The sequence below is a fragment of the Prosopis cineraria genome, unplaced genomic scaffold (genome assembly GCF_029017545.1).
Source record: "Prosopis cineraria cultivar Desert tree isolate PC_DT_omini unplaced genomic scaffold, ASM2901754v1 PC10, whole genome shotgun sequence".
NCBI classification, from domain to species: domain Eukaryota; kingdom Viridiplantae; phylum Streptophyta; class Magnoliopsida; order Fabales; family Fabaceae; genus Prosopis; species Prosopis cineraria.
In genome coordinates, this window is record NW_026555341.1 from 14,986,768 (window position 1) to 15,012,450 (window position 25,683).

At 34.3% G+C, this 25,683-nt stretch overlaps 1 protein-coding gene across 1 annotated transcript; it reads right to left on the reverse strand.

Moving 5' to 3' along the window:
- Nucleotides 1-17,308: 17,308 nt before the first annotated feature.
- On the reverse strand, nt 17,309-25,246 carry LOC129322363 (peptidyl-prolyl cis-trans isomerase CYP59). The gene is made up of 15 exons (XM_054968686.1): nt 25,088-25,246; nt 24,387-24,895; nt 23,128-23,232; nt 22,915-23,032; nt 22,723-22,773; nt 21,232-21,323; nt 21,003-21,102; nt 20,443-20,565; nt 20,288-20,365; nt 20,119-20,165; nt 19,455-19,510; nt 19,109-19,149; nt 18,555-18,657; nt 18,272-18,401; nt 17,309-18,198 (listed from the first exon to the last, which is right to left on the reverse strand). Exons 2-15 carry the CDS (start codon nt 24,482-24,484, stop codon nt 17,523-17,525), a joined length of 1,818 nt encoding a protein of 605 aa, XP_054824661.1. The 5' UTR covers nt 24,485-24,895; nt 25,088-25,246; the 3' UTR covers nt 17,309-17,522.
- Nucleotides 25,247-25,683: the final 437 nt, after the last annotated feature.

Genomic DNA, 25,683 nt, shown 5'->3' on the forward strand with positions numbered 1-25,683 from the left:
GGTTAATGGGCTATTTAGGATTAAAATCTTGAACAATCTAGAAAGGTTTCATGCTTGTGGACCTATTTACCAAATCATTATGCAAACTTGGCAGTGGGTAGTGTAAGCCTCCCCCTATATCCCCACGATATAAACAAAGGATTAACCTATTCATTACTAACCAAACCAAACTGTAAACAAATATTTTGTTTTAAAAGCTTGGACTTAAGACTTGTTTTTTAAAATATCAAAATCTTAACATATCAGAGCCATGCACAGTGGAAAAAAGTCATACACATTCATATCAATTATTATATGTCTTTAAAAATAAAGAAATAAGGTCAGATTATGGAGAATGTGCTGCGACATGTGGTACAAAGCTACACGCCTTGACTTTCTCTGTACCATGCACCATAGTGCAGAAGCCAGTTTCTGCTGTCGTCATTTGATAGCACAAATGATAAACTTTTAACGTGCACCATTTTCATATACGATGTCTGATCGGAGTGATTCAAGCGCCCACACGAAGCTTATCTCCCAAGCTAACTTATGAGAAAAATTTGGACATGATCTAACGATCTGATCAAATTTTGAACACCCAGGTGAAAAAGGTCAATTTTTACAAAAAATTTAGTGCACTTAAGTGCTATAATTGATCACATTGTCTTATTAGACCATATTAGACATTAAACCAAGTCTAAAAAGGACCTTATATATCTAATTGACCAAGTTGTAAAGCATATACACACATATGTCACAATTTAGTCACTCAATGGCCCATTTCCATAAAACACAACTTTCACAACTTGGCTCAAAAACTTTCCTCTAGTCATTTTCACTGTAATATCACCACAATTCTCAAGATTTCACATTCACAACATATTTATAACTAAATCTTAGCCCCGATTAATCATTTCACTACACATTTTCATATATAGGCTAAGATTCACAAAATCATTACAAATTTTCCACTAATCACAACTTAAACATGCATGCAATTCTTATGGCAACTTATATATACAATATTCACATCAAATTAGTTCATTGAACAAACTCAAGAGTTTTCACGACAACAACACCACTATGCCAATCCAAACTCTTTTCCTTTACCTTGATCACTACCCTGTCCTATAAAAATATAACCACAGGATGAGATAATAATCTCAGTAACAAAATAACTTTATGCTACTGACTATCATATATAACTATAAGGAAGTATAGTATAATATACAATTGAACATAACATATAATAGATGTTACACTTCAAATCTCATAAATATATATCATTTCACCACTTTTAAAACTATAGTCACCATAATTCACCACCTTTCTAAATATAGCATGATCATTACCGACCGAATTTCAAATTACCTCGACTTGAAACTATAGGTTCACTTTAGACTAATAGACACTCTCATTAGCCTTGAACTTACCTTCAGTGGTAGAATCACTCAGCTTAAGGTGTTTTACCTCACTTTTGGACCATGGTTTCCCCTAATATACACAATGGGGGTATTGTTGACTGAACACTACATCACATTGACACTAAGGAGTCTAAATCTCTAACACCACACCTTAATAGGTACTAAAGAGATAATCTCTAGCATCGCACCTCGAAAGATACTAAAGAGATATAAATTCTCCAACACTACACCTCATCGGACACTAAGAAGAATAATGTCATATGGTCTTTCTCTATATCTCTACACGAGTGAACTTCCACCCTTGTGATCATGCTTTCTGAACATAAGTTCCCAATCACCACCATACACATATATACATATATATACACATATGTAAAATTACATAGTTTCACTTGTTTATTTAACCAAATTTCATTTTCAGGTCATAACCATGCAATAACACAAAACATGCTCAGTTTAACATAGTTTCATGCAATAGATAACATACTTATACATAGTTACAATAAATAGTCAAACAAAGAAAGTTATTCGATTACCTCAATCCTTCTGTCACTATAAGGTTACCGTGGTACTTTCTTAATCGCTACTCATTTCTACCAAGTTCTCTTCTCACTTTACATAAGGATTATGCCGATCTATACATAATTGGCTCAATTAGTCAATCGGTTCAATTGACCAAAAATACTTAAGTGTCAATTATAGCTATATTTAACCACATATTCTTTTCACTTTGTAAAAATCCACTACCATTCAATTATCATTTTACATCACCTCAAATGATCCCATTCTACTTAAACACAAATTTCACCTTAATTTTCTCCTAGTTTAAGGTTAAATTGAGCTTACAAATCTAAAGCTCTATCATTTAACTCCAAACCAGTTACAAAGTTTTTAATTTAACTTTCAAGAACTTTTTTTATTACTATAAGTAAGAAAATAACCCTTAAAATTTTCCTGATTCAATTTTTCTATAACTCATATTAAGAGAAATTATAGTAGAATTGGAGGTAAGGGCTATATGAAGCTTACTTGATAAGTTACTGGTTGGAAATCTCTTTTGAATCCTAAAAAACCTTTGCCCTAGCACAGAGATAGCCTCTTCTTCTCATCTTTCATGTGTTTTCTCCTTTTTTCCTTTAAAATCATGAGCTCCACATGCATAAATTAGGTCATTTTATGTTCCATGGGCCACAACATAGGTAGTATTGTGTCATGATGCAAGGCACAATGAGGAGAATAATCATCGCGCGTGTATACTTTACCCCAAAATGCAGTTCTTTCATACTTATTTGTCCATTCAACATCCCAATGAGTCAAATTATTACGCAATTATCCAAACTCTTAATCATTCATTAATTACTAACTTACCCCTGATTAATAGCTAATTGCAGGATTAAGAAATCAGGATGTTACATGTAGAACCAAATCCTAATTCTTCGACTTGTCTTCAACTAAACTTCAACAAAAAACTACCTAGACTTCAATTAGTAATTTCAATTTGCTTATCTGTTTCGAGGTAGAAAGGAGAATAAAACTTAAACTGGGCACTAAAAAGTCTCCAAAGGTTTTTTAAAAGTAGTTAACAAGCTTAATATCCCTATCGAATACAATAGTAGTAGGTAACCTATGTAGATGCACAATCTCCTTAAAGAACAATTTTACAAGATGAGAAGCATCTGTAGTCTTGCTATAGGGAATAAAATAGGCAATCTTGGAGAATCTGTCTACAACCACCCATATAGAATCATGACCTCTAGTTATTTGAGCCAACCCCAAGACAATCCATACTTAAGTATTTTAAAAGTGCCTTAGGGATCAGCAAAAGAGTGTACCAATTGATATTCTATCTTCTATCTTTAAAAGTTTGACAATTTCAACTTTGAGACAATATGCGAGCCATATCACACTTGAAGGAAGGCCAATAGAACTTGTCTTTAACTAATGATAGTTTTATTGATCCCAAAATGACTAGCTAAACCTCTAGCATATACTTCCAAACAAGAAAATCTTGCATAGAAGTTCATAGGATGTATAGTTTGCTTTCGCGAAAGAGATGACCATCTTTAAAGATGAAATCAACATGATCGTGATGGTTATCACTGCTAACTTGGTATGTTATCCTAAAATCTAGACATGAAGCATAATCTTTCTTTAGGTTTTCAAAACTAATAACACTGATGCTCATAGTGTGCCACAAGTTAATCTTTCAGCTCAAAGCATCAGCTGCTTTGTTTTCTATTCTTGAATGATGTTTGAACACACAAGTGAATCCTAAAATATACTCAACCCATTTAGCATATTTAGCATTTAAGTACTACTTAGAGTTGATAAACCTAAGCGTCTGATGATCAAAGTAAAGAATAAATTATTGAGGAAAGAGATAGTATTTTCAATACTCAAGAGATTTCACAATTGCATAAAACTCCTTGTCATAAGTGGAGTATTTTTGTTTTGCATCATTGAGCTTTTTGTTAAAGAAAGCCACATGGTGACCACTCCTTTAATTCCTATCCTAAATACATCACAAGAAACTTTAAAACACTTCATAAAATCTAATAAGATTAACTTTGAAACACTTCATAAAATCTAATAAAGATAGGACTAGAGCTTTATAAAAACTTCTTTTTAATATCTTGAAAAGCTAAGGATGCTGTAGAAATCTATTGGAACTTGTCTTGCTTCAAGCAATCAGTGATACGAGACATAATAGTACTGAAGTTTCTAATAAAGCATCTATAGAAAGAAGTGAGGCCATGGAAACTTCATACTTCATGGAGAGATTATAGCTTAGGCCATTCTCGAATAGCTCGGACTTTCTTGGGGTCAGTTGCTAAACCCTTTTCAGAAATAATAAAACCCAAGAAGATGACTTGATTTTGAAGAAATGAGTACTTAGGCAAGTTAACATAAAGCTGTTCTTAACGCAAGGTGAGAAAAATTAACTCAAAATGTTTCAAGTGTTCCTCTTAGACTTGCTAAAGACTAGTATGTCATTAAAGTATACCATTATAAATTTTCCTAAGTATGAAAGAAGGAGGTGAGTCATTTCTCTCATGAATGTACTTGGGCCATTTGATAACCTGAATGGCATGATAAGCCATTCAAACAACCCATCTTGCATTTTAAAGGCAGTCTTTCACTCATCTCCAGGTCTAATCTTGATCTGATGATAACCACTTCGGAGGTCAATCTTCGAGAACCAACTAGATTCGAATACCAAACCAAGCATGTTATCAAGTTTTAGGAATAGAAAACCTATACTTGATGATAGCTCTACTATCTATACATATTCTCCAAGAGCTATCTTTCTTTAGAGTCAAAAGAGCAGGTTCTGCATAAGGACTCATGTTATGTTAGATATTACCTTTCTCCAATAATCTATTAATTTGTCAGTTAAGCTCTTCCCTATCTTTAGATTCATCCAATAGTGTGGTAAGTTGAGGAGTTATGAACCTGAAGTAAAATCAATTACATGCTGGACATCCTTCATTAGTAGTAGCTTAGATAAAAGCTCATTCAGGGTGATGTCTTAAAATTTGTTTAAGAGTTGTTCCTTAGGCATTTCCATAGTTATAACTAAAGAAATTCATTGCGAGATCTTAGACATACTAGAACAAGCACAAGTGTACCATCTTACTTTCTTACATAAACTGTTTCTCAATTAGAAGGTGAAAACTTTAGCTTTTAGGCTTCGTACCTTTTGAATTACTTGAATGTCTAACATCAGTGTCAAGCTTAGCAAGGGGTAATAGGATTGTCTTGCCATTATACTTAAATGTATATGTATTCTCTCGACCATAGTTGATGACATTGTGATCATAAAGCCATGGTCGACTTAGCAGAATGTGAGTAATATCTATAGGGAGAACATCATAAAGAACCTTCACTTTATAATCATCTAGTTGTAGAGGAATGTGACATTGTTGAGTAACTGGTAAAGATGCTTTGTCAACCCACGCAACTTGAAAAAGGTTCTAAGTGAGGTTTTATCTTGAGTTCGAGTCAGACTACTCCTTAACTAGAAATCACATTTCTAAAGCTCCTAATGTCAATCACTAACTTGCAAGATTTGCTTCCATACTTCATAAAGGTATGGAAAATATTAGTTTGCTTCCATAAATCACTAGGTAGAGGGATTGACAAAATGCATTGCATAACTCTAACTTAACGTGTCTCACACCCATGTTCATCAATAATGATGTCCTTATCAATATTTGAAGGACACTCAACTGGTTCCACAACTATGTCAGCATTTGCATCATTCTGCTTATCCTCAAAAGGTAAGTCAATAATTAAAGCTCGTTGTGGGCACTTTGAATCAATATGACCTTTTAAGTGACAACAGAAAAACTCAACAAGAGAGTTACTGGGGCAGGAAGCCTCGATAGGCTTAAAGGTATTATTTAGAACCTAATTAGTTAGGCCTAGATATAGGTGCTCCAAAAGGTCTCTCCATGAAGTTTAAACTTCATGTCTGTTAAAATTGAATTCTTTGCAATGTGGTACACCTAATAGAAGAGTACTACAATAAAGACTTTACTTCTAAGGTGTTATGGTACTTTTCCTTAAGAGACTCAATAAAGTTCAACTTGAGGTCCTTTTGTATATATGGTTTGAGTCCATTAACAAACCTAGTGATCATACACCAGTTTTCTTCATCCACATCCCTTCTAATGATAAGGTGATCAAAATGAGATATATACTCAAAAGTAGTAGAAACTTGCTTTAAGTTGAGGACAAATGACTCTTGTAATGATTTAAGCACATATTTCTCTGTCAACTTGCCTTTATTTCATCTCAGACCTTAATCTTCCATCAAATTCAGGGGCTCAACCTTAATCTCTTTGGTGATGTCATCAGTATGCAACCTTCTAAAGTTTTTTCTATCATTTTTACTGGATGGCTAAAGTATCCCATAATGAATGTTCTTTATAGTCATAAGCATCCCAAGTATCATCTAAATCTTTCAATTGATGATTGATATTCATGAAGAGATGGTCAACATGTCTTCCACCCATAGTTCTAGAGAGAATGACTGATTCTACAAGGAGTTCCCCTAGGTTAATAAAGACAGGGGATCTCTCATTCCTAAAACTTGACTCTCCTCTTATATTAGTCCTATCTAATAATCCTTTAGTTACCTTTCCTGTATCTTATCAGTATTTCTCTTTTAACTTACCTTCATTTATCTTACACCTCAATTGAAGGATATCCCTGTTGGCTCATTGTTCTTTTTTGAACATTTTGCTAGTATTTTCTTGTGAGAACTATAAGCTTCATCTTTGTAAATCAAACTCGTTGGGTATTGCACTTGTCATACCATTCAAGTAGTCTCTATACTAGCTAACCAATCTAAGAAAGCACTAGCATTCAATCTTCCATCAAAGTAGGGGCCTCAACCTTAACCTTTTTAGTGATGTCATCAGTATACATCCCTTTAAAGTTTTCTCTATCGTTTTATCGTTCTGGATTGGCTGAAGTGGTCCATGATGATGTTCTTCGTGGTCATAACCATCACAAGTATCATCTAATCTTCTGATTGATGGTTGATAAGTTCATAAGGAGAAGGTCATACCATGTTTTTCCACCTATAATTCTAGAAGAATAACCAATCTTATAGGAGTTTACCTTAGGTTGATTAAAGATAGGGATCTCTCATTCCTAAAACTTAACTCTCTTCTGAATATTGGTCTCCTCTAACAACCCTTTAGTTACCTTTCTTGCATTCTATCTATATTACAACTAAATGCCCACATGTTCTCTTTTAATTTCTTATTTATGATTTCGTTGAGTTCATCAATTTTCTTGTCCACATATGCTCTTTTAAGCCCTCTCAAATTCCTCAAGTGATTCTGGGTGATAGAAGTTATAGGCTGCGGTGGATTTAAGGATAATAATTTCTAGTCTAGTAGGCTTGCTTATCATATATCAGGAATAGTCATACAATAGCAAGGGCAATATTTTAAAGTATGGTTTAGGGTGGTTCTAGAAACTTTAAGGAAAAGGTTCCCAATTGCCCTCATCTAAAAGGTGAATTCCTTTTTTAACAAACTAATTCTCTAGAAATTCAAAATTCCTTAAGGATTGTATGTATGTTAAAGAGGTAACAATCTGAGTGAAGTATTCACAGTAACCTCTGAAGGTTTATAACCTTACAAGGAAACAGTTAAAACGTCAACTAACCTAGGCTAATTTTTTGACCAAGGTATAGGGCTGAATTATTGTGAGGTAAGTGTGTTCTAAGTTGGGAACAATGCTGTCAAGATTACAAATTAATAATAATAATGGTCAATATTTTTTTTAGAATATTAAACTAAACACACTTTTTAAAAAATTAAATTGCATGCTAAAAAAGGATAAAAAAAAAGATTTTAGACCAAGCATGAAAGGTAGAACTACCTCCTCCCTCCTCCTAAAAGCCATATAAGTCAGTTAAATGACAATCAACATCCTAAAAACAAGGCTTTAAAAGCCTAAAAGTTATACTTTTTCCCCAATATGCTTTGAATGATATTGGGACCTTTAGTTGCTTAAAACTATAGAAATTGGACATTATTCATGTTGGTGCGTGAAGTCATAAACAAAGACTGTCGTCAGTGCTATGGCACGTGAATACCACAAGCATAGTACTCTACAACATGTAGAGGGGCCGCGCGTTGGTGGTTGTGGTTTTAGGATCTGACATTGGAAAGTTTGTTTTCTGGGCAAGCCAGCTTGAGTTAAGGGTATCAATGATTTTTTTCTAATGAATTTCAATTTTTTCTGGTGAAGAAATACCCAAGGAGTGTAGGAAAACAAGCTCTGGTACCAACTAATGCACACAAACACTCACACAACCTGCACATATTTGAACAAAGGGAAAGGTAGGGAAGATAGAAATAGATAGTTGACGAGATTAGAGCCGAATAGAGAAAGAAGAGAAGGGAGATAGATGTAAAGAGAGAAGGAGGGAGGGAGAGCTTTAGAAATTCAATCACATATTACATTCATCAAAAGTGTTTATTCCAAGTGCAACCAAGTCTATTTAACAAAACTCTATGCTTTAATAAGGAAACCTTAATACATCTACATATAAGGCTAACTTTATATGAATTATTTGAGAAATTTGAAATGTATATGTTGTTATATATGATAGACTTTGAGCATGCTTATATTAGGGGTAGGAGTTCACTCGGAGGAAGGAGTAGTGAATGTCTATATGACATGTATCTCCTTAGTATCTCGTGAGGCACAATGTTAGATATTTTCTCTATAGTATCCATGCAAGATACAGCATTGGAGAGTGACACTTTTTAGAATCAATAATGCAGTATTGAGAATAATAATACCTCAATTCTTATGTGATAGGGGAAAACAATAGTCTGAAAGTGGATAGGACACGGCCGGGTGATTCTACCATCAAGGTGAGCTCGAATCATATGGATGTACACTTGGTTCACGAGCCTATGATTTTAGTTGGGTGATATGGAGGATTAAATGGTAGAATGATCATGCTAATGGTAAATGACTTGTGTTCATGAAAAAGAGTATGTTGTAACATGCTAAAAGTATATTTTAGAGTTTTATAGCTTCACTCTCTTATGGTTGTGCATGTTAATTAATAATAGTGAATTATTCTATTACTGAAATGTTTATTTCACCTCATGGTTATATTTTACAAGTGAGGGCTTCGGTAGGAGCAAGGGGAAGGAATGGGTGATTGAAGAGTGAAGAGCGTAGTTGTATAGTTCTTTCCTTTCCTTTTTTTAGGTATTATAATAGATATTTCCATTATATAATACCAACTTAAGAACATGACATTATTTTGGATATCACTTATATGAATTTGTGATAAGTGTGCATATCTTGGTCCAAGGTTGATATTGTGGATTAAGTGTGTGTGCTTGGCTAAGTTGCAATTACAAGTGATGTATTAGAAGTGATTTGTGTGTCAAAATGACCAAATGAAATGTGTATTAAGTTTTATCTACCCCTTTATGTTATTATCAAATGGAGGTTTGTAGTCATTATGAGTTTGAATACTTAATTGTGTGATATGACTGGTATGTCATGTTGTGTGTGGTCCATTTGAGGTGATCAAAGTGATTCTGAGGCTAATGGTGTAAAAACTAAGAGACCAAAACCGTAAGATCTCCTTACTAAACCACGTGTAACTCTAAATCATGACAATCTAAAGTTTAACCTTAAAGGATTATCAAATTGTAAAATTTGATAAAAAGAGTATTTCTCAAATCCTTTTTGAAAAGAATCGCAATTTTAACAATTCACATTTCAAACATTATATTAGTAAGTTCATATCAAAGTTTTAAAAGTAATGTGGAAGCTTGAAAATCAATTGGGACCCAAAATAATGAGTTTTAAAACTCAAAAAGATTTTGTGTAGAAAATGACATGTACATCATATCTTATGGCATATACGCCGCGGCGCATTGCACGAATTTGACAGCATCAATGTTGTCATTTGACAACATAGGGAGCAAATTTCGACACGTCCTAAATCTTCATTCGACATCCGATTGAGGTAGGTTCGATGTCTACACGGAGCTTTCTCCTAGCTCTAGCTAATGACACTGGTTTTCCACTCAAACTCATTTTCTATAAAAAGTTAGACACTAAAACCCATTTTGACCACTTTTTCACAAAATTTCATAAATAGAGTGTCCCAACTCAACCACTGTGCCAATAGCTCACACCAACCATCTGACCATACTCAATAGACTTTAACAGACCCGTGCAACATACCACACACAATTGAAGACATCATATCATAAAAATCACCACTCAACCCCATTTTTATGAAATATAAATGGGGAGAAAATGTTGCACAAAATCATCAATTTCATCCCAAATCTTCAAATACATATGTTTGTACTTGCACAAGTACTTTGGCTTTATCCATAGGTTTACAACTAAAACTCACAAATCAAGGCACAAAATCATGTCAACTGATCCTAATTGGCAATTACATTAACAAATACACAAAAGTAATAAAAAAAGGCATAAAGAGAATTACTCCATAATCCTAAGCCTTTGTGTGTTTTCCCCTATTCGAATCTGATAAGCTAGGTCCTGAAATATTGATAATTAAGAAGTGAGTATAACCACTTCAGTAATCAAATTTCACATAACCCATATAGTTGTGTCAATTGAAAATAGATGAAAATAAGCAAATAAGCATAAATATAATGAATAAACACTTAGCCATGGTTCACAAAACTAACCACCATATGACTAGGCTTACTACAATATACTTTATCATGATATTTCACAAGCACAACACAAGGTTGCAATAACAACAATCATACGCCCTAATGTATACCGGACCACAAAACTAACAACCATATGGTCAGACTTATATGCATGATTATATGCCAACCTTATATCCTCCTCTTACCTCCGACACAAATCGGTGGCTATCACGTGGCTACATCCTTCACAAACTAACTCAGCCTTCTACTTGTAAGGAGCTACTAAGCAGGGTGAACTCACACTCACTTACATAATTCAGTTTTCCCTAATACTAACAACCATGGGGTGTCGTACCCCTAATTTAGCTTCCTCATAAATTGATGGAGACTAGTTAGGTTCAATTCCCTTGTAGAACAAGTGGAACAGTCTCAAATCAACTATGGGATAAGGGCTACCTCCCTATTCCAATGTTTGATGCCAAGGCTAGTTCCTGATTCTAATGATCACCGCTATACCACCAATGATTTCAACCAATTTACTCCTCTTCTTAGGCAAAACTCCTGCCAATGATCATGCTATGCATATTTCTCACATAATATGCATTTTAAACAATAAATTTTTATGGTAAACAATCTCACATACTCATATTCAATCACTCCACACATTCAACATATCACATATTACTTTTGTAATAACATGTCATAAGTAAATTTATAAATCACAAGTAAGTGACATAATGTTCCTTTTCAAAACCATTTCACAATCAAACTCCTTGCTTATATGACACATTGATTTAGATCATCAAACACATTTTACAAATATAATTAACATTCAACTATAAAAGCTATGTTTCCCCCAATTACCTCAAACCTTTGAGAGGTCAAAGGTTTGCCCCCTTACTATACCAACTTCCCAAAGTTTCAACAAACTCAAATGGTGATAAAATAAACCACATTACAATCACACCACAAGAGTATCATCATTGTCTTAATCTTAAAAATTTATCAACACATAACTCTATATACTCGATTATATTACCCCATAGTCACTACCCATTCATACCTAATGAGCTCATTAGGTTTCATTAATGCACAATATCATTAACAACACTTTAAACCATCATTAATGCACATAAACCTCTCTTAATTATCTCATAAATATCATTTTTGGGTATTTAATACTCCCAAGACCAATCACTTTTAAAATTATCAATGTGGTGTTTTAGTACCTTAACAATTCTCATTATATTCATTTAACTAATGGAATCGAACCCATAATCCTATGGACTGAAAATCTATCTTTTAACTCAAATCCTACCATTAATCATCATAAATGAGGGAGAAGAAGGAAGAAGAAGGCATGATAAACTTACCTTAGGTATTTGAGAGCTTCAATCTAGCCTCAATATGATCCCACAATGTGCCCTAGTAGAGCAAAAGTAGAGCTCTTTGTTTTCTTCCTTTCCTCTCTTCTGTTTCCTCATGCAGATATGAACCAGATATATCTAATTTTTGACCATGAGCTATGACGCATGCTTCCTTTCACATGGCATATGGCATAGAGGAGCCTATTGCATTCAATTTCATCTCTGTGTACCACGACAGACTGACCACGCACCGCAGCATATAGCGCAGAGGATAATTCTTCACTTTTTCTTCCTATTTCCTTACCCGAATGACTCGCCATCAATCTGGACCCACTTCTAGGGCTGAAGTCACAACAATTATGCCAAGTTAAGCTTCTTTAGCCACTTACCTCATTAATCACTAATCTCCCTCATTAGGTTAATAAACCAGAATTAAACTTTTTGGATGTTACAAATGGCATTTGGTAGTGTGTTTTGGATACCTTTGAAAGTGTTTTGAGGTGAAAACAAACCATTTTGAGTTTGAGTATCTATCTTCTTAATGAATGATTATATGAGTGTGAGACCAGTGCCATTAGCTAAAGGGCTTGAAGAGCTTCATGCGGACACTTGAACTGCTCAGATCGAACATCAGATAGCGAAATGGCACACTCTAAAAGTTTGAAGTATTGTCATGATAGCAATCTACTGTCATGACAGTAGGTGCATGCTGCAGTACAAGTGGCTTTTGAGGGACTCATACCTTTATGCCATCTGTCATGACAGACAGACTAGAATTTTTAAAAGTGGCTAGCTTCAGCTTGTTTGAAGAGCTATTTGATTTCCACACTTTCATATTTGAATGTATTTGATTTCAATTATGGTTTGAGCTCAAACAATATTTTTTTGAAAAGGGTTTTCTTAGGATTCCATTATTTTAAACTAATTATTTTTAAAACCCTTAGGTTGTGATAACTTTTTCTTAAGATTTTATCTAATCCTGATTATCACAATGACATGTAAGAGTGTTGTCTTGGTAATGTCAATATGGACATTACACTGACCTTCTCTCTGTCATGCATCATGGTGTAGGTACCATACACCTAACATATTACATAGTCACAAACAATATTAGACTATCACTAATCAATCCTGAGGGTAAACTTCTGACACACCTCAATTTTTCATCAAACATCTGATTGGGGTGATTTAGATAGTCATAAAGAGCAGGACTAGTGAATTAATAATTAGCACCAGACTCAAACCCAAAATATAACAATGAAAAGTTGGATGCCTAGACTAAAAATTAACCCTTCTTTCAAATTTAAAAACTCCAAAGTGTTCGAACTCTAACCAGGGTGCCAATAACTAAAACAATGACCTAGGCCAAAAGCCATAGACTTATGACAACCTATATAATGCATCATAATAGACATATCTAGTACACTTTTCATTTTTAATCATCAATCTCATACTCAAAAAAAAAGTAAAGGAGGTAAACTACACAAATTCACAAAAATAAAATCCCAATATAACATAGTAACAATCAATAAAATAATCATTAGCTTACTTGCATAGTATTTAGGCCCTAAACAAGCAATGATAGCTCATAAAATAAATCTTAGGCACTAAATACAACTAACAAACACATATAACATGCAATGGGGCAAGTGATAAAAAGAATGACCTTATTTAGCAATTTCATTATCGAATTACACATATAAATACAAAAATAGGAAAGGTATCTATAGGAATACTAAATTCCTATGCCTTTAATGCCTTTCCCTTAGTCAGCCTAAAGCTAGTGCATGTAAAAATTTAAGATAAGGTGAATACAAGCCATTTAATACCAAGAAAATTCAAAATCATGCACATGTAAGTCAAATCAATTAATGTATCCAAAGTAAGCATTTAAGATAAATAAATGAGTTCTTAATGCAATATCACATCTCATGATATCAGCGAATACATGATCAATACTCCTTATAACCTCCATATTTGCCGACCAAATTGTGGGCTATCAATTCAATAGGGCTAAGTCAATGTAAATAAATTAGCCCAAGCTCACCAATCATAAGAAGCTATTTGGCCAAAGGTACTATGCTCATTTTCGGATCATAAATTCTTCCAATTCTCAAATTCATTATGGTGTCACATTGACATACCCCATACTTAGTCCAAGTGATATTAAGGGAAAAGTGTCTAGGCAACCTATGCTTTATATTTCTAGGTGAGATTCAGGAAGACCTGACTCTAAACTAAACATCAAGGCCACCCATAATGTTAGTTATATCCACGTAGGCAATATAATCCTAACTCTTCTTGGGCGAACTCCTACCTAATATGATTATGACACGTAATCTCTTGCTCATAATATATATATATATATATATATATATAAGCAACTTCATGTTTTTATAAACACAATTCAAAAATTTATACATTCTATAACTTCATTTATAAACATTTACAACCATACTTGCATAATTTTCTAAATGATAGAAAATATCAAATTCAAACTTTAAAAACATAAATTTCTATTTAACAAAATATAAAAAACATAGTGGAAATTCTCAAATATCCATAATCAATCCAACAAACAATAGCATAAAATAGAATTTTCCTGGTTACCTCAAACTTTTGAAAATTTAAAGGTTACCCCTAATACAAAATTGCTTCCCAATCTTAAATTGAGCTCAAAAGGTTTGCCACAAGGTCAATCTACAATATAACCACAGTCATCACAAATAACCAATAAACATAGCACTTCCAACTCTTAACCACCCACTAAAAAGACCAAAGTTTCAAATCATGCATGCAAACTCAAATTCAATGAATTTATTAGCTCCATTAACTTCATTTAGCTCCCAACAACTTACATAACAACAATTATAACACTCTATAGTCTAATATCTTCTAAAAGAGTCTAGGGTTTATCAAAATCACAGAAATTCGAATTTAATGACCACATGACTGGCACCCATTGTTCTAGAAGTATAAACTAACTTTCAACAACTTCATTTAACTCCATTAATTCAGCCATAACAATAAAAAAAAAAACTTAGAAATTTTGCTAGGGACTGAAATCAAGAGAATGTTAGGAATCTTAACCTTAAAATGGAGCTAGAAGGGAAGAGGAAGGATGGAGAAACTTACGTCAAGTGATTCCTAGCTTAAAGACATCTACAATGGCCAAAAATGTCATGCCCTAGCAAAGCTTCTTCTTCTCCTTCTCTGACTTCTCTCTCTTTTCTCTTTGTTTTTGCATTTTTCAAACTCTTATAATGTAAAATTGATGTTTCAACTGCAAATAGTTGTGCATGTTATAATCATGAACATTTGTAGTTGAAGCTACCAATCTAGATTTGCCTCCTCAATCCACAACCGCATACAATTATGTCTAGTGAAAGAATCAACCGTGGAAAGTTGTGAATAAAGAGCACACTCCTCTTCCAGGGATGTTCATTTGTGATCAATAGTCACCTATTAGGTTACAACTAGGGACTATTGAATACAAATACCCAAATTCCTCCTCAAATTCACTCTTAAGCCCTCAAATCTTACTCTATTTTATTCCTAATCCATCCTTACTTGTTTCGTACCCTTAATTAACATTTGTTCATTAACTAAACTCAAAAATTAAAATTTAGGATGTTACATTGAAAAGTGTGTGAAAATTAAAGAGTTAGAGAAAGAAGAGAGAGAGAGAGAGAGATATGCGGCGTTAAAGCAAAGTGAAGATAAAAACATACCCAGATGAAGATGCATTTGGAGGTCTTCGGCAGATGAACATGGAGATAGATTTGAAGAGAGAGATATGCTGCCAATGAAGATGGATTTAAAGGTCTTTACCAGCATTGGTGCACGAGTTCACAATGGCAAGGTTGGAGAATCTCGATGACAGGTTAGGAGGAGGAGATGACGGTGGGAGAAATGTGGAGAGGTCTCAGACTGATCGCTTGTGGAAAAGAATGAGAAGTTGAATAGGTTTGAGCTGGGTTTGACATGTCATCCACCTAGGGGCCACCTCTTATTTTGCTTGGTCAAACAATCTTATTGAACGGTCAACATGAGCTTGATATAACTGTGGGGCAACATTGCATTATTTTGAAAAATTTTGATATGACATTATTTCAAAAAAAAATTAGGATATTAGGCACCTTAAAAAAAAAAGGTTTAGAACATTTTAGTCCTTCTGCTTTTTATTGAATGATAGATATATTGGGTTTTAAAAGTTGAACTTGGTACAATAGTGATAGGGTAAAATCATACAAAGTTAGTTTAGGAAAAATTTTTGCACAATCATTTTTTCATAGTGGGTACTAAAGTTCTTTTTTAGGCTCCGTTGGCATTAAAAGGAGGAAATTCTTACATTTTTGTAATTATTACTCAACATCTATTCCTTTTTATATTTTAAAAATATTTCATTCCATTTCTTTTATTTCATTTCAAAGCTTATTTACTGATCTTAAAGTCATAGGAAACAACTTTACTGATCTTGAAGTCATGGGAAACAACTTTTGTTTTCGGGCAAATAGACACTCTGGCTTAATAGGAGGAATTTTAATAGGGAAAAGGGAAGAGACCTTATTTGGTTCACGAGGGGAGAGAAAATAATTATGAGAATTATACTCTTATCTTATTAAAATTGTTTTTCTTATTTATTTAATAAATATACTGATTTTGTTAAAAAAAACAAGGATAAAAAATGTATTCATCTTTTAACTATATCATTTGAACAGTGTAGATTTAATATTAATGTTGTTTTAATATTATAAAAAAGATAATATTCTAATATGCACTTTCAAAAAATATTTTTTAAAAAATTACAATTTAAAAATTTTAAATTATCTATAGTCTATTTGAATAGTCAGTCAATCAATAAAAATTTTAAAATTTTTAATATTAAATTTAAACAATTATATTAAATCTAAACTGTCCGGCTGGATGATAATATTTTTTTTAAATTTTTTATTTTAATAACTACAAAACAAAAAAAAATTAAAACATTTAATTTGAACCCAGGCCTTCTTGAAGACGAGGGGAGGTGCAGAGGATCAGGAGAGAAGCTGTGTTCGTTTTATTTAGAGAGGGGCATTTTTGGATTATGAAAATATGGTATGAATAAATTAGTTACAAGAGAACAAAATTATACCCTTTCTTCAATAATCCCATATTTTGGGAGTTTGGCGGGGACGGGAGGAAAATTATTGAAAAAATATCCTCTCTCATCCCCTCCATTTTCAATACCAATCGAAGGGTAGGCTCTCAACTCATTAGCATTCCGGGATATTTAACTGCATTGAATTTTCTGTTGTTCCTACGGTCGGAAAATAACTTTGCCTATATTTGTAACTGGTCTCCGGGAGAGTTGCGTTAGATTTGACAGTCAATTTTAAAGTATCATGTATGTTTCGTCCCCAAAAACCCAGTACAGTCAACTTCTTTAGTATCACTAGCTGTTCAAACAAAATGAACATTGGCACAGCCACATGGAGCACCCACAGAAAAGAAAAGAAACATTAATTGTCATGTAAAAGGAGGCTAGAAACCAACTAATCCAGAAATTTTAGTGACATCTAAAGTCATCTCCTGTCACTATGATGTCTCCTATGTCGATCATCATTGAACTCAATGTCTCTTCTTCTATGCCCACGTTCTTCCCTTCGACGTCTGTAATCTTCATCATCATCATCATCTATACTTCTTTTTCTTTCTCTGGACTCATTCTTCGAGTCTTGCCTGATTTGGTCTTCCTTTTTGGTCCTATGATCCCTGTCATCCATTCTCCTCCTGTCTTCATGGCCTTCATGGCCATATTCAGCTGAACCTGAAGCATCCTTCTTCCTCTTCTCCCTATCTCTGCCGTACTCCTTCTCATCCCTTCTCTCCACATGGCTAGAATCCGCTCTTCTCCTATAATCTGCATCCAGCCGTCTCTCCGTACGGCTATCATCCTCGTATCTCTTCCTAGAATCTCGATCATCTTTCCGACCATAACCATCATCGTCTCTACGTCTTTCCACATGCTTATCTCTGTCTTTCCTCTCTGCACGGGAATCCACATCTCTTCCATCTCTTTCATATCTTCCTTTGCTTCTATCACCATTCCTATCTCCGTTGTCTGAGCCTATCTTCTCTTGATCCCTGCGACCCCTATGCATACTTTTCCTCTCAATTGGGTCATCCTTATCATGCCTTCTGTGTCCCTTTCCTTGCCTTGGACTCTCCGTGTCATCTCGATCGAACACCATTTCATAACTACAATATGAAGCAAGTGTCATACATTTGAACCGATAAACAGAGACAGATGCCTGCAATGTTGAGTGCAAACCTGGCATTATCCCCACCACGTTGGGCATTGTCATCCTTCAAGATGTACTTCGTCGTTTGGTTATTTTTGGCATCCTCAGTGCAATCCTTGGCAATGTGATCTGAATAACCACATTTGAAGCAGCCCTTACCTACAATCACGATTTTGTACCAACATTATGATAGCAATTGTTTACATCCAAATACTTGCATGCTGAAATACCAGAAAACAAAAAAAGAAAGGCATTCTGCGCAACTCCTTGAAAAAGGACCAGACTATATACAATAAACATCTCTACCCTTACCTTTACCAGTTTGATCTTTGCGCCTATACTGTGACCATAGTTTTGCCACACTCTGACTAAAATCTACGTGTATCCTTCGATCATCAATCAGGGCATTATCCATCTGCAGATTCAGGGGAAAATAAAACAAGGAAAGGGAAATAAGATTCTTTGTTTAGCAAAGGGAAAATCTTAGAAATATATCATCATTAGAGAAACATCTTAAACAGTTAAACTCAGGATGAGAATTTAAAAAAAAAAAAAGAAAAGAAAAACTGACAGTCCAGTAAAAAAAAAAAAAAATCTATAAGCCAAATTTAAATTCAAAGGGATGGAATATCACTGAAAGCTAAGACAAACGAGCAGGAAAATAGATTGATAAAACGATTTTTCTTAAAAACAGAATAAAATGCAAGACTCCGCAAGACTCCATACAAGAAGGAACCTTGAAATATCAACCAAGTATACAGACAAAGAGCCAATTTAACCAACTGAAATATCAAAATATCAAGTGTCATGGAGCAAAACAGAGGTTATTAATTAGCAAAAACATAGAAAGGCGTCTTAATACATACCTTAAAATATGCTTGTTCACACGCCTGCTTGTCCTCAAACTCTGCCAAAATAAAAGGTAAATAAGATTGTTGCTTGATTTATAACAACGGAGTAGTCACTAAAAGTCCATTTGTCTATGATCAGAGTAGATTTGTACAGTTTAAACTAAATAACAGAGCGCCCTAGCAATAAAGATTTTGTAGATGAATGTAAGCATATCTGAGGGGAAATAATTAGAACCCTTGACAGATAAAGAAGTACAATTATTTATTATACAAGTCAGGTTTTCATTTGTTTATTAGCAGTGACTATCAAATAACTCATGAAGTTCTTTCCTAGACCACCAAAGAGGAAACATGCACCAACCTATGAAAGCATAGCATAAGCTGTCACCAGTCTTTTGATCACGGATGATTTCAGCCCTATAATCAAACATTTCAAATTCAAATGAGAAATACACAATCCATTATTAAAGGGTTAAAAACATTTTTGCCCTCAACTATTCGTTCAAAAACACGATATCCTAAAATTTCATGTGCAATTTCCTCCTTCAACATTTGAAAATAGGTAGTGAACACCTTTCCATTAAAAAAATTAACTTGAAATCAGTTGACTTAAAAATTAAAAATTCAGAAAATAACCAAAAAAATTATAAGAAAATTAATATCAATTTAAGTTTTCGAAATTACATATAGATAATAGATACAAATGTTATTTCTTATCCATGAAAAAGCCAAAATACGATTTTGACCCACCATTATTTGAGACTTAGACAATATTAATTTTTTATGGTATTTATTTGTAATTTTATGGGTCCTTTTCTTCTATCCTTTTTTGTAATTTTTTCAGTTAACTAACGGTCAGTTTAATAGTAGGGAGCCTAGTGTGCTATTTTCAAATGTTGAAGGATAAAATTACACTACATGTAAGTTTAAGATACTAGATGGTCTGAGCAAATAGTTGAGAGGCAAAATTCTCTTTAACCCATTATTAAAAGCACCAAAGAAGTCCAGTATATAATAACACTCACGACACAACAGTCCCAAAGCGTGAAAATATAGTATGCAAGTCCTCATCCTGAGGATTCAAAATAAGTAGAATGTTAATAATCGAAAGACAGACAAAGCACTACCTCAGAGAAGAGGGGGACAATAGGAGTAGGATAGAAATCATTAACCCTTACAAGAAAGATCACTCACCTCAGTAACTGGGTTCAATTTACAAACAAATAACACGTGATCAGGAGGCTTGATCTCAGCATCAGGAATATCTCCAATCTAAAAGAAGGATAAAGAAATAGTTACACATGGGATCATCACAAAACATACAAAGATAATGTGTACCATATACTTACACTCTCCAGTACAACAGCCCTAGAATGAGCTTCCTTTGCCCTAATAACCTCCTCAAGCTCTGTTGGATCTAATTGTTCATCCATGGGCACCCAATCATCTTCAAGCCGCACTTCATCAACAATCTAGTAAATCACATTAATTTGTATTTAAACAGATATGCTTACCAAAGAGTCAAAGAACACAAAATTGAATCAATGACAATGAGGTTGAATCAACTGCAAATGCATATCACAGGAAGCTAAACCTAAAATAATTGCCCATTTATAACCTCGCTAAATAAAAGAGAAACATGATCACAAGATTTTAAATACAAAAGTCAAACCAATGCAACTGTCCAAACAAGCTCTACCATCACTCTGCATATGACAGGGAAGCTCCCTTCAAGAAACCATGCAAGAAACAAACCAAAGATAACTTTTCTTTTCCAATAAATTCCTTTTACCAATTTTTTTTTTAAAAGTCTTTCTCCCAGAAACAATCCTTGCTTTGCTAATAAGTAACAACCCCTATCGTTTGCTTAGTTTCAGTCCACACATCTAGTGCTGCAATCAATTATTACCTCATATTTTGGCTTTCCTTCTGGGGAAGCGTCAGGAATTAACTCAGCTAGCTGAGAAGGATCGTCAAAAGGATCATCTAAGATGTAAGTGTGCTTGATTCTGTTCAAGTAATTCAGGAAGATAATTATATTACATCTCAAAAAGAAAGTGAGGCAACTGTACGGGGCAGAATGCAAATCAAATTAATATATCATTAAGATGAAAATACAGAGCAGAGTGTGTATAAACCGGATATTTTTATAAGGTCTCCCATTCTCATCTGCATAAGCTTCATTTATTCTAGTCAAAGTGTCAAGTCCTTCAGCTACCTCACCAAAAACCTGCAATGATGGACACATCTCAGAAAAAGTAAACGTAACAAAATGAACACTTCCACAGAAAAGATTCTAAAGGGATAACAGTTCTGAATTAATGCACAAGTAAAAGAAAACTATTCATAAGGGGCATCCCCTTGCGCCCTAATCTTCCCCTATCTGTACTAATAACAAAGTAACTAGTCTTCTTACCCCCTTAACAACTATTAACCCATGCAACACTTCACTTTTGATGTTTCATGCTTGATGACCTCCTTAGAACCTAAATAATACTTTATTTAATTCCTCACCCTGGTACTTGTGACAAAGTTGTTCACTAACCAAAGTCTTTTATGAAGATATTAGGTTTTCTTAAAACTCCTTGAACAAAGGAGATCGGAAGGCCATTATTAATAAGACATTATTAAGTAATTAATGTCATAGAGCTCAAGAGAAAGAACAGCAAAAGCACATTTTTTTTTTTCTGAGAAATAACAACTAGCTTAACACCATATACAAATACAACACAGCTTGCATGATCAAGTACTGGAATCAGCAGGCACTGACATTATTTTTTTTTTTTTCCTGATCATCTTCTAAAAACTTTTGTAACATATTATCATCATGCCGTCACCCATAAGGAAACATAAAAAGGAATCAGTGTAACCCAAAAAAAAAAAAAAAAACCCATCATCTCTCCACTACAAAAACAAGTAACACCCGGATGTTCCATCTTCCTAAAATTACCACTTTATATCTAAAGTCTTGACTTGGTAAAATTAATGAGTAATACAAAATATTGCAGCAATAATATGATGTCAGAATAACTATGTAATGATAGAGAATGGGGTAATAATTAATTGCCAACCTTAGAGAGTATGCATTCCTAAATACATAGGCCTCCAGAGATGCCCCGTTTTGTGCAAAAAGAAGAATGACACACACTCATTACAAAGACAAGATTAATTATTTGTCTAAAAGGCAATATGTATGATGAAAGGGATGCTTCCTGAGTTAATTTACTATCTTGTTTTTTTTATTTCCATCCACATTTTCTTTCATATTCTTTCACTAGGACTTCTAGACCTCATTTGCTTTCAATCCCCCACTCTCTCTCACTCATTCCTTTTCAGTACCTAATAATAACCATCTTTACTTTCTGAAAACAAAATTGCCGAAAATGAACTATCAGTGACTATTGCTATTATGAAAGGTAATACTGAAATGGGGGTTCTCTAATCCTGTCTTGTATGTTATCATGAAAACATCATTTGGGGGCCCAGCAAGGAGGGGGAAGCCGTTAAATTACAAAAAAGTAACCATTATATCTAAAATATGAAAAACTAAAATTTTTCAATAAAATTCATCACAAGGATGTAATTGTACTTAGCGATGCAAGTAAAGCAAGAGAGCAGAAAACACTTACAGTGTGCTTTCCATCAAGGTAATCAAGATTATCACGCAGAGTGATGTAGAACTGAAAAAATTCAATTGAATAAATAATTATTCAAAAACAACTTTCTACAATGAGTTAAAGATAAGAGCAAATACTAATTCAAGATTTTTCCTTTCTCTTACAGAATTCATAGGAGAACATTTGAAGAAAATAATCTTGTACCTGGGAAGCATTCAGGTTCTCTCCAGCACTAGCCATGGCAACTGTACCAGTCTTAGAATGTTTTAAATCAATATGAATCTCATCACTAAAAAAGCGAGCTTGATCACCATAGAGAAATCTAATAAGAAGAGTAATATTAGATATATTAGATCAAATTTCAACGTGCAATAATTATAAATAAAACCTATGAAGTTATAAGTTCCGATTTCATACTTGTAAACAGAATCACCACCGCTCCCAATTCCAGTTGGATCACCAGTCTGAGCAGTGAAATCTTTCTGAACAGTGTGAAATAGACACCCATTATAGTACTTAATCCTAGGCCAACAAGTCCAAAGTAACAAATAATCAGTATGATGCTAGACAAATATGAACATCCATAGGAAACCAGCTTAACAAAGTATAATAAATAGACACCCATTATTCTATTTTATTCTTTGTAACTTCTCAAATTAAGGAAGAGGTTAAGTGGTTAGCATTTACCCATCTAAATAGGTAAAATGGTTAGTGTTTTGTAAGGGTGGATTTTTTCTTTTTTTGGGCCAGCGTAAGAGTGGAGTTGGGAAGTGCAGAGCTGTAAATTTATGATATAACATGTGTTCAATTTTTCTAAGTCATGTTAGACTTATTGTCTCATTGACATCTTCAACCGCCATATTAAATTTCTATCCCCAACAGTAGAAAAGTTGATTGAAACAATATTTAAAGGCCCAGCGAGAAATGTGAAGGAAACACTTCATGTAATTTGAGTTATCGGACAACATTCATACGTCGAATTTAAACAATCTATAGGAATTAAAGGGCAATAGTCATACGGTTCATAGCCAGCCATCACTGAATTTTTATGTGTGAATTTAAACAATCTATAGGAATTAAAGGGCAAAGTCATACGGCTCATAGCCAGCCATCACTGAACTAGACGTAACCAGATCACATGTTCATAATACACCAATAGCCGGCTACATAGGAGAATAAAGAGACCGTAATTTGATCTTTTATGTGCTATATTTAACGCTCTAAAGACAAAAAGTAAGATTTGAGCTTGGAAAAAATATATCAAATGTAGAATTTGTCATAGTGAAATACAAGTTATGAGCAGCATTTGGGTAACGAAAGTTATAGGCGTCATAGGCTCGCGTAAATCTTTGCGCAGAAGTGGGAAAACAAACACCAGAAAACAGTTGGAGTACATTGGGTGAGGGGCAATAATACTAAAATTCCTCAAACTAGCGATATACCTAAGATCTAAGCAAGCTAGTATATTGGAATGTCTTCGTTATTTAAATTCAAAATGTGGCAAATGGTTAACAAAGAAGTGGTTCTGGGTTTTGAACCAAACATTGGTGTCATGAAATCAGTGGGAAATGAGTTGAATTGCCAAACCCAGAAATAGATTTTATTTTATAACAGAAAAATTTATTTAAAAAAAAAAACGAAGAAAGAATGTGTAATGATGGAATGATTAGACTCACTTGCAAAGCTTCAAGAAATTTTTACTCGTCAACGGGCATTTATCGGTGTACAAATCTACCACTATGTCTCCTAAGCTCGTGACGATTAGAACCGACATCTTCCTGTACTGCTACGAAAATGGAGAACCGTCCCGAGTTCAGCTCGGAAGTCTGGTTGCACAAAGGGAGAGAACAGTGCAGCGACTAGGAAATTCTTCCACGTCAACACTCAGTGTCTGGCCACACCGGCAGCACCCAAAACCACCGCCCCCACCAAGCCCTCGTTCATTCAATCCAACCTAGTTTTTTGGTTTCAACTTTCAATTTTTCCCAAAACCAAGTTTCAATCTCAACTCACGTCAGAAAAAAAATGGAGCAACGAAACAAACTTGAGTTCAGCTAAACTCCGTTTGCCCTAAAAACCACGTTAGAAGCGAAGCAGCTCTATCCCTGCTTTCGAGTTTCAAAATCACCACCAAGCCTTATTCATTACTGTATGAATATGTCTCTACCCCTAGAACCCATGCTCCCTGCGAAACACAACCATTCCAGAATTTATATTCACACCGAGAGAAAGAAACCATCAATTCTAGTTCAAAAAATGTAATTCGGAGAAACAAACAATTCCAGTTCCAAAAATCACTACATCCAGAATTTACATTCAGAAACAGCAACCAACAGCCACGATGCAGAAAGAGAAGAACAATAAGAATGATACTGACCAGCGACAAGCCACAGACCACGGAGGAGTAGAAATCGTTCGGTCAAGGGAGAGACTGAAAGAAGAACGACGAAGGCACGTTGTGAGGAGAACGTGACACAGAGGAATGAATGGATCTGTATGACAGGAAAGGGAAGGGACGAGAGGCAGAGCACCGAGAGGCGAGAAGACACAATTTTCACTCCATTTCTAACGTGAGTCGCATTGAATTTATATATAATGGGAATCTATTTCCCTGAGCCTTCCCCCCCCCCCCGGTGCCCAAAAAAAAAAAAAGCTTAGCTACAGTAACTTATTTGTCATACTCCCTTATCTACAGTAAATCTTTTGTCCTATTATCTTGGCTACATTATACTGTTCAGTTGATCACAAAAGCCTGATCCGACTAACGCATGTGTTGGGCGCCATGCAGCAATTTACTTATTCATTATATTTTTTGGGTATCGTGCGCCGTGGATCACATTTTCTGCTTAAATTGTCATGCAAAGATGCTCTCATTACTCTACGCCTTCATTGCTTGCAAGAACTTCTAACCTACTCATCAATTTCTGCTCATGAAATTCTTGCATTCTCAAAGCACAATATGTTTGAGGATTT

Bases quoted from the DNA above. Each gene is read 5' to 3' on its own strand.
- LOC129322363 (XM_054968686.1), bottom strand. From the start codon at position 24,484: ATGTCGGTTCTAATCGTCACGAGCTTAGGAGACATAGTGGTAGATTTG. The intron at 23,033-23,127 runs GTATGAAATCGG...TCTTCTTATTAG, and splicing joins GGTGGTGATTCTGTTTACAA to ATTTCTCTATGGTGATCAAG. The intron at 18,199-18,271 runs GTTTGCACTCAA...TTCATATTGTAG, and splicing joins CGTGGTGGGGATAATGCCAG to TTATGAAATGGTGTTCGATC.